Here is a 14,139-nt window from a genome sequence, read left to right on the forward strand (position 1 = left end):
TTCACTGTGCAGTTCCTGGGAGTACATGCACCGTGCTGTGCAACCATCACTACTTTCTGTTTCCAGAACTTTTCATCCCCCCAGAAGAGAAACTCTACCTATTAAACAGTCATTCTCTCTCTCCCGCTAACCCCTGGTGATAACCTCTGCTCTATTTTCTGTCTATAAATTTGCCTATTTTAGGGACCTCATAGAAGTGGAATCATACAGCATTTGTCCTTTTATCTCTGTCTTATTTCACTTTGCATGATGTTTTCAAGGTTCATCTGTGTTGTAGCATGTGTTAGAGTTGCAGTTCTTTTTAGGATTAGATAATATTCCATTGCATGGACAAACCACATTTTGTTTGTTCCTTTGTTCCAGGACATTTGGGTTGTAGATTCTGCCTTTTGGCTGTTATGAATAACGCTGCAGTGAACAGTGGAACATAAGTATGTTTGAGACCCTGCTTTCAGTGCTTAGGAGAATTGTCAAATTATATGGTAATTCTGTGCTTAATAGCTTTTCGAAGAGCTGCAAAACTGATTTTTCACAGCGGTTGTAGTGCTAGGTTCCTTGACTCTTACAAACTCATTAGCTATTAAGAGTGTGAACAGCTGACCCTAAGACTGCTGAATGGGACTTTGCATATTCTGAGCTCATTGTTTACAAATAACTTCAAAAGAATTTTTTAAGTGAAGCTTATATTTAATGAAACTTTAAAAAGTAAGCTTTGCTTTTTTCTTAATTGTACACTTAGGCAGTCTTTCAGTAGAAATCTAATATTATCAGAGGGATGAAATTGTTTCTGTTTGGTCCTTATTGGAAGAGGAGTGAAAGAATCGAATATCAGATATTGTGCTAGGTATTTTCACCCATCATAAAAAAAATCACCCTTCCTCATTGTTTTTGCATTAACTTTGTGAGGCAATGTCATTACTCTTATATCACTATGAGGAAGTTGAGGTAATTCTTCCCTTCCTTCCCATGATAAGTGGTAGAGCTCAGATTTGGTTCTTAGAATTCAGTTAAAAAAATCTCGTGATTGGCATTTTCCCAATAGGCTAGGAACCTTAATGATTAGACTGTTTATATTTTGAATTTTTTTTTTTGGATTGTATTAGTTAGGTTTTCTCTGGCCTTTTTTAGTTTAGATAAACAGGAGATGGCTGCAATTTCTTTTTAATTTGGTTTTAGGTAAGCTGTCCTGAGTAACCAAATGTAGCAGCTCATTTTTTGAGGAACTCAGGACTTTAGTTATTAACGGTATTTCTTTCAATGGTTGCTTGTTAAATAACTTACTCAGTTGAAGGTTTTGATGATTTTGCTGTACTGTGCTTTTCAGAATTTTTGAATACAGTTACCTCATCTTTTGCAGATAGGATATCTGCTTTTTTAGCATGTAGCTTTCATAATTAAATATAGAAGAGAAGAGGATATGTCTTACATCCAGGCAACTTGGGTATGGGGCCACCTCTCTGGCCTAATGGGGCATCCAGAGGACACATTAAGAGGTTGTGCAGTTTCGATCTCCTCCTTCTCAAGGGTCGAAATTTCTGTGTGCCTGGCCCCATCATCTTTATAAACCTGTCTGCCATTGGCTCTTCACTCATATCTGTTATAATAGTTTGGTGATAATAGCCCACGTTAAGAGGACTTTTTTTTTTTTTTTTTTTTTTTGAGACGGAGTCTTGCTCTGTCGCCCAGGCTGGAGTGCAGTGGCCGGAACTCAGCTCACTGTAAGCTCCGCCTCCCGGGTTTACGCCATTCTCCTGCCTCAGCCTCCCGAGTAGCTGGGACTACAGGCGCCCTCCACCTCGCCCGGCTAGTTTTTTGTATTTTTTGGTCGAGACGGGGTTTCACTGTGTTAGCCAGGATGGTCTCGACCTCCTGACCTCGTGATCCGCCCATCTCGGCCTCCTAAAGTGCTGGGATTACAGGCTTGAGCCACCAACCCCCCCCAAGAGGACTATTTTTTAACCGTGGAACTATTGACAGCTTGGGCCAGATACTTTTTTTTGTTGGGGTGCGGGGCTGTCCTGTGCATTATAGGATATTTATTGACATCCCTGGCTTTTCCCCACTAGATGCCAGTCTGCCATCTCCAAGTCTTGACACTTAAAAATGTCTCCAGACATTGCCAGGTGTCCCTAAGAAGCAAATACAGCCCCTGGTTAAGAACCACTGGTAAGGGAAGATTTGGAATTAGCTGATGTGTTGATCATGTTTATTAATGACCATTACTAAAATTCCCTTATTTTCTGTATTTTTTTCCCTCAAATATCTACCTTCTTTCATTTTAATTTCTCAATCCCTTTGTTCTCTTTCATCTCATTTAGTCTAAGATGATTTTTATTGGTCTTTCTCTTATATTTTCATTTCTCCCATTTTCATGACTTTGTGGTTTGCTTGTTTCATTTTACTTTTACTGTGTTTTTCTGGCATACTCTGGTTTTCCCATATTCTTTACTAGCAGTCTGTATATGTTGTTTGTATGCACTGTCTGTATGCTGAATGCACAGTCTATATGCTGTAGGCACTGTCTGTAAGCTGTATGCAGTCTGTATGCTGTATGCACTCACTGTCTGCACAATCTATAATGCTCTGTCTGTATGTACTGTCTGTATGGTGTGTGCACTGTGTATGCACAGTCTGTGTGCTGTATTCACTGTCTCTATGCATAGTGTGTATGCTGTATGCACTGTCTGTATGCACAGTCTCTATATTTTATAGTCTGTGTGCATAGTCTGTGTGCATAATCTGTATGCTGTATGCACTGTTTGTATGCACAGTGTTTATGCTGTATGCACTCTCTAGATGCACAGTGTCTATGTTGTACACACAATCTGTATGCATAGTCTGTAGACTGTATGCACTGTCTGTATGCACAGTCTCTGTGTTGTATATATAGTCTGTATGCTGTATGCATTTTCTGTATGCATAACCTGTACGCCGTATGCACTGTCTGTATGCATAGTTTGTATGCTGTATGCACTGTCTGTATGCATAGTCTGTATGCTGTTTGCATTGTCTGTATGTGCTTCCCTTTAGTCTCTTCATCAGCAGCGTGTTACCTCCTAATTCTGTTTTGGTCTGATAGGTAATTCCATATGGATGGGGTCATGGACCATAAATCCTCATCTCCCTTTATGTGTGTGTGTGTGTGTGTTTGTATGTTACGCTGCCATGTAGCATCCTCCTGATGGTTTGCATATTCTTTGCCATTCCCTATGTGCATATTGCCCTTGAGTACTCTCCAAGGGGAAGAGGGTTTCTGCATCAAATCATAGCTGACACTTTAATTTACTTGAATGCCTATCCTGCTTTTGGAATAGCATTCACCCGTCCTTCTCAACAACTTGCAGGCAGGCGGGGTACAATTGATCACTTGAATTTTGTGGAGAAGAACTGACCCTGGCAGCCTGAAGTTGACCACTGCACCTTCCTCCTGCATCCCTGTTTCCTCTTCTGCTTTTCCTTACTCCTGTTATAAAACTAAGGACCCTCAACACAGGGAAACGGGTTAGATTGTGTTGGACTTGACTTCTGTGGGAAACTTTTTGTGCTATTGGGGGTTCCTTTCTGTGAGGTCCAAAGCCCTTTTCTTAACTGGAAAGGGCCTTGTGTTCTGCCAGATCCTCCCACCCTCTCCGCAGGTCAAATAATGGATTTAGTAGAAATATGGAAAAGTTTAGTCCGTCTGTGCGCCAAAACTTGCCACTAGGAAGGCAGCAGTGTAAACAGTATGTGACTAATTCTTTCTTTTAAAGAAAGCAGTTTTATGCGATTGTTTCCCTTTGCTTACAAAGATACAGAGGTTTCCGCAGATTCAAGTCTTCAGATGGTGAGCCAGACCCCAGCCTCTGGCCTGTTTCTCTTGTTCTTTCTTTTCTGTGTGTCACTAGTATCTCCCCATCACATAATATGCAGTCATATTTTGGCTCCTACCATTCCTAACACCACACTGTTGATTTCTCTGGCCCTTGTTCGTTTAGATTAGTGACCTTCCACCAAACCCAGCGGCCTTTTCGGATTTCTTATTCCTTTGGTTTTCTGCAGCAATTTGCAGGTGATCCTCTCCCGCTTCCTCCTAGAAACTTTCTTCCACTTACCATTTTTGAACTGACTTGATTCTTGTTTTTCTCCTCTTCTGACTTTTTTGTCCTCCTATATTCTCTTTATGTCCCTACCATTAAGTGTGAGTGTCCTCCAGGACCGTGTGGCTCCCTGTTGTTTTTCCTGCAACATTTTTGGATTTGAAGATGTTGGCCTCTCCTAGAATGTCACTATCCTAAACTCAGAGGCTTTTCCTAACTTCTCCTTAGAGATCCAACCCACATTTCTCTTTCTAAACTGGCATAATCATTCTTGCCCTCTCATAGAGTGGCCCTTTCTTCTGACAGACGTGGCTCGGCACACCTCATCGCACTTACTTTTCCCCTCGGCTTTGAACCAAAAATATCCTTCCAGTGGGCTTGAAACCTGCAAGTTGCTGGACTCCTTTCCTGGCTGTCCCCACCCCTTTGCTCATTTGATCCTCAAGTCCTATTAGTTCTTATAGTTATCTCCATATGGCCCCGTCTCCATTTATTCACTTTAGATGTTGTCTAAAATGTCTTGCTCTAGTAAATGAAGACTTAGCTTATTTACTTCACCCCCCGTCCCCCAGCCTTCTTCCCAAAGTCATTATAGGCACACTGGGAAATACTGAGGGTTCACATCCAGACCAAGAAAGTGGGTATCCCAATAAAGCAAGTCACATGAATATTTTGGTTTCCAAGTACATGTAAAAGTTATGTTTACACTATACCTTAGTCCGTTAAGTATATAATAGCATTATGTCTAAAAAAAGTACATTAATTGTTTAAAATTGAAATTAATTTTTAAATTAAAATTTAAAAATATCTTATTGCTCGAAAATGCTCGTGATCCTCTGAGCCTTCAAATCATATGTGATCTTTTTGCTGGTAGAAAGTCTTTTTTTTTTTTTTTTTTTTTTTTTTTGAGACAGAGTCTCACTCTGTTGCCCAGGCTGGAGTGCAGTGGCATGATCTGAGCATAATTCTCAAGAGCCCTAGGATTTTGGGAATGGTAAATGAGCACTGGCTTCAACTTAAAGTCATCAGCCACCAACTAAAGTCAGCCTGTCCTTTGAAGCTTTGAAGTCAGGCATTGACTTCTCCTCCCTTGCTTGAGTTGGGGAAAACAATTGTCTTCATATATAGGCTTTCAATTGAGATAACACTGTTCAGCCCTACATCTCATTTTCACCCTTTACTTGGCTTAAGTATTCCTAACCTTTCTGTGGTCCCCTGCGATGACTGCTTCCTCTGTGTCTGTACTCTTTCACAGTGACTCCTGACCAGTGCCCTTGAACTACCGGGTTGTAACCTATTAGGGAACTCATGAAGTCATGAAATACATGTAGTGACTCAAGATTATATGAAAAGAATAGCTTAGAAGAGAACATATCAGGGTGCCCTGCACATCATAAGGATAAACACTGTTTTGTAAAATTTGTTTTAGTTATGCCAAAACACAGACATATATGTAGATATGGATTGGATCTCCTTGTAAAATGTACTTTTTACTGTGGATTGAGGTGAAAGAAGTTAGAAAAATATTTTTTAAGGCCATGGCTTGCTCCACCCTGTTAAAACAGCCAGTGTTTCTTGGTGCATGTTGAATCTCTTACAGATTTGTTGAAATGTCTCTTGTGTGTTTATTAATGGATGATATGAAACGTATTTATTAACCTGTGTAGAACAGGTCTGGATCAATCAGAAGGGATGCTGGAGCAGAGACCCTGAGTTCTCCAGCTCTGTCAAAGGTTAACTCTTTATTTATAGGATTGAGGAGATGTCTTAGGGGGCCCAGTGGATGGGACAGGGAGATCCATCAGTGGGAGGGGCTCTTAGGGCATTGGGATAGTAGCGCTTCATCAGTACAGAGTATTTAAATATTTTAAACCACTAATGTGGCTGTACTATTGCATAATAGCTAGATATCAACCCTGGATTTATATCTTTTTAATTTCTTACCTGAAACTTTAAGGATGTCTTTGGAGGAAGGGGAAATATATGGGTGCCCCTGCCAACCAGTTTGAACCAGAATCTCTGCAGTTTGTAATATAATTTTCTCTTTTAAATTTAGTCCCCCATTTAAAAAAATTACGGTTACATTGCTATAACTAATTTGATGTTCACTGGTGATAGTAAAGCTTTTCTGTTTCTGGAGAAGAGGGAAGGGAGGAGGAAATCCCAGTTTAAGTGGAGAGAGACTTTTCTCTGAAATACTCAGGGTAACAGAGAAGGAAAGGAAGAAGTAGAGAGAATATATATTTGTAAGACTGCAAGGTGGTCTGAAGTGGAAATAACTGTGAATAATGAAATTAGAGAAAAAAAGTGGACACCAACCATGAAGGAGAAGGTGAAGAAGAGAGCGTAGGGTGATGATTTCACATAATGCTTGTAGGATGAGTAATGGGACAGTTTCCTCTACTTGCCTCAGCAGGGGTCCTGTCCATGGCCTTGCTTCTGTCTCTGTGGGGCTGTGGGGCAGAGGGGCATTAGCCTGTGGGGTACCTGTGCACACACCCCTGTCATGGGGGGAAGAAGGAGAAGGTAAGGGAGTGGGGGCAGCTGTGTGTAGCTCCATATTTGCAATGTGTTTGTAACTTGAGGAATATGTAGACAGTAGTGGCACTTAACTACTGATTTCCTTAAGTTAGTGATGGCTGAGGGCTGTTACTTAAGTTCTAGACCTAGTAGAGCTTGGTTTTACCTCGTTTGTTTATTACCTTTCTGTTACATTCAGGGAAAAAAGGCCCGTCCACATGTATGCTTTCAGCTCATTTCTTGTCCTCTGCTTCCTTGTTTCAGAGGGGAGACAAGAGACAACCTCAAGTAGAAAGCGGACCCCATACTTTTACCTTTCTGGCTGTGGTTGGGGCACGAATTAGGTGCAGTAGCCCAAGGTCTCCTGGAAAGCTGGGTTTTCCTTTCCTGAATAGGAGCTAGCCTGTACATCTCTCAGTGGGTCAGAGTAGCATGGTGACAGGGTGGCAGCGTGGCCAGAGGGCAAGTTGCTTCCGAGATGCGGAGGATTCCTGTTTCCAAGAGGCTGATAGAAGAGACTTGTGGTTCTTATCAGTCACTACCAGATGTGTCCAGCTGTTTCACTTGCTGCTCTATCCCAACCAAACACACTTAATGTTCAAAACAACACTTACATCATCAAAACAAAAGTGTTCGCAATGTTAAACCTCAGGCTTTTAGTAATTTAGTCATTAGTCTGGTGACAAAGGGAGTGCCCTTGCATGGTACCGCATCTGGGAAAATCCAGGCCCAAAATAGATTTTCCAGGCTTTCCTGAAACGACAGGATTTTAAGGGGTAGATCCAGATTACTGACTAAGAGGGAAGCACCCTAATTCTAGCCTCTTCTATTCCTTTATCTCATGGATGCCTTGTCCCATGGAATAGCTCATTCACCAGCTCCAATGAGAACGAATCCAATAGAGTGAGACTATTAACGTTTCTTTTGCTGCTTTTGATATGAGACATTGTATCACCATACAATGTTTTGGGTGGCTTGACAATTTGCCTTTTGCACTAACTGCCATGGCATCATTTTTTCCCCTTGTGCAGATAGTCAGTCCCTCCTTAGGGTCAGTGTTTTGGGTCAGATTGCATTAGAGAGCATGTTCCTTTCTAAAGGCTCAGCTTGCTGCAAAAATGCACTGTCCTAACCATTTCAGTAGCAATTTTGCATATTCTGGAATTAGTTGGTATATCTTCTTTATATTTTTCATTCCTCTTCCTCAGGGAATAACTGAATCTGGGCAGAGGCTTATTTTAAAATATGAATTAGATGTAGTAGAAGAGAACTGTCACAGAAAACAAGGGTTGGACCAGGAGGATGAGCACATAGTAATCATGTTCAGAAGTTCCCAGAAGTCTTGACTCGTGCTATTAAAAAGATAATGAGAGTATAATTATAACACATTTAACTCAAATAGTATGATTTATATCATTATGAGACACAGCATAAAAAATTGTTTCCCAAAGCGGCATCGTAATTTATATTTCAAAAGGGAATTAAAATTATTATTCTTTTAGTTTGCATTTGTTCAGATTTTTACAATCACTGTTTTTCTCAGCTCAGGGTCGCAGAGATTCTACAGTACAGATTAGGTAACTGAGGCTTAAAGAGATTAACCAGCTAACCTTTAGTGGTAGGCAGAGTTAGAAGGTCCACTGGATCATACAGGCTTTAATTGTTTATGATTGATTTTGCTTAACTAATCAAGGTGGGGATTTCTTGCATAATTCCCTTCCTGTACTTTCTTCCCTATTTTCCCCTTTCCCATTTCCAGTGCTGCACTCTTATTAAATATATACCTGTCTGTGTAAACATCTTTGTCTTTTTTCCCTTTTTAGAGATGGGGTCTTACTCTTGTCGTCCAGGCCGGAGTGCAGTGGTGCAGTCATAGTTCACTCCAGTCTCAAACTCCTGGGCTCAAGTGATCATCCCATCTCAACCTCCTGAGTAGCTAGGACCACAGTCATGCACCATCTTTTTCTTAAATATAAATGCCATGTTTTTGTGTGAAGGCTTATGGCAATTGTGCTCTGAATCCTCTGATAAAAGTTACCTGTGATGACCTATTTATCATTACGCTTCTTAACTAGACAGGCAGGATCTTTTTTGTGAAGGACGCTTCTGAGGGTAAGCCGTCATTTACCTCCTTGTATGTCATGAGTGGTCAGTGACAATATTTGAAGGGAAAAAAAAGAGCCTTGCTTGGAATTGATGCTCCTTTCTACATTTAACTCGTTTCTTATCCTTTCCTTATTAGCTGACTTTTAAAAGTCCATTATTTAATTCCTTCTCTTTATTTTGTTTCTTCCCAGAGTGACTCCCCTTTCCTCCCAGAGCGTGATGATTCACCATAGCCAGACCCAGGAATATGTGCTCAAGCCCAAGTACTTTCCAGCCCAGAAGGGGATTTCGGGAGAGCAGTCCACTGAAGGTTCTTTCCCTTTAAGATACGTGCAGGATCAAGTTGCGGCACCTTTTCAGCGTGAGTATAGTGTTATCAATCATTTTCCTAAGTTACGGTATCAGAGATTGGAAACGCTTTGTTCAGTGTAGACGGCTTTAATGTGTCACAGTAGATAAAATTCGAGAGTCACTAAAAATCCACATTGGTTCCTAAAACAACCAGACAGCAGAAATTTAGCATGGTTTCCTTCTTCTGAGGAAAAGCAGCTTTTCCTGGATTTTGGAAATGAATCTGAAGTGACCTGCCTGTCATTCTGTTTCTGCAAGATGGCTTCATGTCTAACATATTTGCTCTAATTTTGGGTCCAGTCATATGTCTGACATGTTTACATTGATGAAATATTTTCTTTAGTAAGCTAGCCAGGACTCGTGCCTTGTGAAACGTCTGAAATGTCCTGCATGGCTCTCTGAGGTTCTCCTACAGTGGATATTTTTACATTATAAGGCTCACCTAGTTTTTAGTGTATCAAGCAGCTGGCGTGGCAGATTTCTCTGAATTTGTAAAGCACTATTGTATCAGTGGCCAGCTTGGTTAATATCTCGCTATGTGGGAAGCTCAAGGACAAGGCCTGGCTCAAAGGGTGGGGAATGTGATGATTTGTGGTTTAGGTATTACAGAGTGTCTGCTGGCAGCATCTGGAGAAAACGTTCTGGAGTGAGGCGCAGCCCATCCAAAGGCGAGAGCTAGACACATACTCTCGTTCCAGCGGCTTCCTGCCCTGTCACATGTTGACTGATTGCCTGCACCATAGGTAGTGAAAGAGAATGCCAGTTGTGAGGTGGAAAAGGACCATCTTTCACCACTGGGAACAGTATGAAGAGTTGAGATACAGTTTTTACTACTGTTTGGCACTTGTGAAGTCCATATGCGTTGTGGCTTTGGTTCCCTACACCCACTCCACCTCCCCGTTTCTGTACTGAATCTAAAATGATTGACTCTTCCCTCAGAATTGGTCATTTAACAGAAAGAGTATCTAACAGCAGGTTTGTACATCCACTTTTTGTCTTTTGAGAAAGTCCTGCTCAGTGACCGGTGGCTACTCCCATCTCAGCCTCCTAAGTAGCTAGGACTACAGTCATGCACCATCTTTTTCTTAAATATAAATGTCATGTTTTTGTGTGAAGGCTTATGGCAGTTGTGCTCTGAATCCTCTGATAAAAGTTACCTGTGATGACCTATTTATCATTACGCTTCTTAACTAGACAGGCAGGATCTTTTTCGTGAAGGATGCTTCTGAGGGTAAGCCGTCATTTATCTCTTTAAATAAATAAATTAAAATTCATTTAAATAAATTAATTAAGTAAAAGATCTACTTCTTCTTTCCTTGGGGTTTTATATAGATGACAATTTTTTAAAAAACAGCTCCCAAATCAGAGTGTGATGGGAGGAGAGGTGTGTTTTTTTTTTTTTTTTTTTTGTTTTTTTTTGAGGCGGAGTCTTGCTCTGTCGCCCAGGCTGGAGTGCAGTGGCGTGATCTCGGCTCAGTGCAAGCTCCGCCTTCCGGGTTCACGCTATTCTTCTGCCTCAGCCTCCCGAGTAGCTGGGACTACAGGCGCCGCCACCATGCCCAGCTAATTTTTTGTATTTTTAGTAGAGGTAGGGTTTCATGGTGTTAGCCAGGATGGTCTCGATCTCCTGACCTCGTGATCTGCTCGCCTCGGCCTCCCAAAGTGCTGGGATTACAGGCGTGAGCCACCGTACCTATCCGGGAAGAGAGTTTTTAAAGTTTATGATCATACTGATAAAAGAAGAGAATTCTGAATTATCTGGAGGTATCAGGAAAAGATGGTTAGAGAACACTGGTATTAAGACTAGAGACTAGACTGTGGTTTTGATTTGTTTTCTATAATTTGTTATTGGAATGAAAATTCCCACTCTGTGTGTATTCCCACACTCATGTGTATATATGTATTTTAAACTCTCAAATCTTGGTTGAACTGTGTTCTGAAAGATGAGATTATATTTTAGAAGACTGTGAAGATAAGTTTCTTATCTGTTCTGTCCATAACTTTCCCACTCATCCTGTTTAAATATGTTTTCTACACAGTAGGGAGCTAGTAAAAGAATGTGGACTAATGTGTATTATCATAGTGATAGTGTTCTCTGCTCAAACCCCCTAAAAGATGGCTGTTGTTCAAAAAGCTCAGGAATTAACTGAAAGAGTTAAGCGTGTGGGAAAGGCAAGAAGGGAGATGTGGCTATTTTTGCTGAGGCCATAGCTCTACCGAGAGCTGGAGGGCTAGTTGGAAAGTTTTTAAAAGAGGTAATTTGGCAGGACCATGAAGGATACTGAAATAGCAAAATGGAGTAAGAACCACTAAAGATGATTAAAACTGGAAAGGAGGTACAAGTAGTAGGAAGGACCTAAACATACTGTGTCTCTGCATACTTCCATTCTGTGGTAGGTAAAAGAGGAGGCTCCAAGGAAGCCTTACATGGAACAGAAAGGAAGGAAAAGTTAGTCAGAGAAGTCTGAGGAAAAGCAGCTTTTAGCATCTTCATTTTCATATTTACAGAAGGGATCAAATGCAAACAGATTAATTTCTTATTGTGCTGAAAGATTTGAAGGTCAAACAGAAACTGATAGTTGTGATTCTTTAGAAAAACAGAAGATGCTAAGATGGTTTGAGCATGATGTATCTTGGAGTGAAATTGAAGGAGTGAGGTATGTCATAGTAGTCCACTGCCATTACTTTTGAGAAGCTACTAGAACTAGAGAAGACATTTAGGTTGGCAATAACAAGTGTTATCTTCTCCCTTTAAAAGTGATTAAACGGGGTCTACAGTAATTACCAGTTGGTATGTTTAATATTGATATATTACAAGAGCAATAATAATAATGCATACCTTGAGCTCCAAGCACTGTGCAACTTTTAGCTCATAATAGGAGGAAACAGTAGTCTACAAGCCCAAGGGAATAAGGATTTGCTCTCGACACTTGGTAAGAGAAAAAGAACAATTGTTTTGAATAAGCAGGAAAGAGATGAGGATGGAGGCAATGGATTAAGTAAAGTAAAATACATTAATGTGTCAAATGTAGCACTCTCCAGAGAAAACATTATAGATAGAGAGAAACTAACCAAGTTGCTAGTGAGGTGCTTTCTTTTGGGAGGGATGACTATTTTATGGATTTTGCCAGAGTTTCGATAATGCAATTCACCATCCCTGTCCAATGTGTACACACTGCTTTTCCTAATTTGATTCTGTATATTTACCAGTCTTCTTGGTCACTTTCTAGGTAACTTGACATCCTGTGCTAAGTGTTCTCTGGTCTTTGGTAAAGGATATCTTTTTTTTTTCCAGCGTCTTTTCAAAGTTCATCTGTGTTGTAGCATATATCAGTATCTTATTCCTTTTTATGGCTGAGTAATACTCCCACATTGTATAGAGATATATATCTCAGTTTGTTTATCCATTCATCAGTTGATGGACATTTGGGGTTGTTCCCACTCTCTTGGCTATTATGAATAATGGGGTGCAGTGGCACGATCTTAGCTAACCACAACCTCTGCCTCCCAGTCTCAAGCAATTCTCCTGCCTCAGCCTCCCAAGTAGCTGGGATTACAGGTGTGCGCCACTACTGCCGAGCTAGTTTTTGTATTTTTAGTAGAGACAGGGTTTCACCATGTTGGCCAGGCTGGTTGGCCACACCTGACCTCAAGTGATCCGCCCACCTCGGCCTCCCAAGGTGTTGGGATTACAGGCGTGAGCCACCATGCCCAGCCGGTAAGGGATATTTCTAGTGATAAATTAGTAACTTTTAGTGTTCTGCTTTATTTGTTGGCCTTAAAATAATTTAATTTGCATCAGTATCATCTAGAGCAGGGATTGGTAGACTTTTAGGGAATACTTTAGACTTTGTGAGACAATAGGCAAATTGAGGATCTTAGGTAGATATTTATATAGCTATTTAAAATGTATCTATTAAACATGTAAATATCGTTCTTACCTCTCAGGTTGTAGGAGATCAGGTGGCTGGATTTGGCTCATGGGCTATAGTTTGCCAGTTCTTGATCTAGAGACTCACAGTCATTCATTCCACTGAAAACATCTAGATATTGGACCTGATTGATTGGTGCCTGGAACATGACAAAAGCTACCCAAGAGGCCATGCCTCTAGCAGCTGTCCTTCATTCTCAGTGTCCCCACCAACCCACCCTCCAGAGCATGACAATTCTCAGATATGTTCCCACTTAGTTTGAAGGCACCCAGAAAAGCATGAACTACCAGGAAACCACTTGTGTTAGATAAGTCTCGTTTCTTTTAATTTTAGAATGACAGACCACACAGCAATTGGGAAAGGAATGGGATGTTACTCCTGGTTGCTTATAGAAAACTTTTTGGTATTGGTAGAAATATTTTTATGGGATGAACCAGTACCAGCCATATCACAACACAGTATCACATTAAGATACTGTATGAGTTTCTCAAAAAAGTTAAATATAGAAGTATATAACCCAGCAATTCCACACCTAGCTATATATCCAAAAGAACTGAAAACATATGTTCGCACAAAAACTTGTACATGAATGTTCATAGCAACATTACTTATAATAGCCAAGAGAGTGGGAACAACCCCAAATGTCCATCAAGTGATGAATGGATAAACAAACTGAGCTATATATCTCTATACAGTGTAGGAGTATTACTCAGCCATAAAAAGGAATAAGATATTGATAGATGCTACAACATGGATGAACTTTGAAAACAAGCTGAGTGAAAGAATCCAGACTACATGCTATATGAGTCCATTTCTATAAGACGTCCAGAGTAGGCAAATCCACAGACACAGAAAGAAGATTAGCGGTTGCCAGGGACAGGGGAGAGTGGGAATAGGGAATAGTTATTTATAGGTAAGAGGTTTCTTTTGGGGTGGTGAAAATGTTCTGGAATTAGGTTGTCATGCTGGTTGCAAAACCTGAAAATACTAAAAAAAAAAAAAAAAAACCCAACAAACTTAATTATACACTTAAGGGTGAATTCTGTGGCATGTGAATCATATCTCAATTTAAAATAACAAATATTTATGAAAAATTATTGCCAAGTAGGTAGTTATGAGACTCAGTTTCAGCTCCAAGGAATTGAGCTCATAAG

General features: G+C 40.5%; 1 protein-coding gene across 11 annotated transcripts in view; it reads left to right on the plus strand.

Annotated features, from left to right (window-relative positions):
• LOC105464817 (latent transforming growth factor beta binding protein 1) overlaps positions 1-14,139 on the plus strand; it is a 445,139-nt gene that overhangs the window by 153,586 nt on the left and 277,414 nt on the right. For all 11 annotated transcript variants that reach the window (XM_024787691.2, XM_024787692.2, XM_011712889.3 and 8 more), the window contains one exon: positions 8,894-9,063. In XM_024787691.2, coding sequence (XP_024643459.2) covers positions 8,894-9,063 — 170 coding nt within the window. The remainder of the gene's footprint in view (positions 1-8,893; positions 9,064-14,139) is intronic.

The sequence above is a fragment of the Macaca nemestrina genome, chromosome 13 (assembly GCF_043159975.1).
Source record: "Macaca nemestrina isolate mMacNem1 chromosome 13, mMacNem.hap1, whole genome shotgun sequence".
In the NCBI taxonomy this organism is placed as follows: Eukaryota; Metazoa; Chordata; class Mammalia; order Primates; family Cercopithecidae; genus Macaca; species Macaca nemestrina.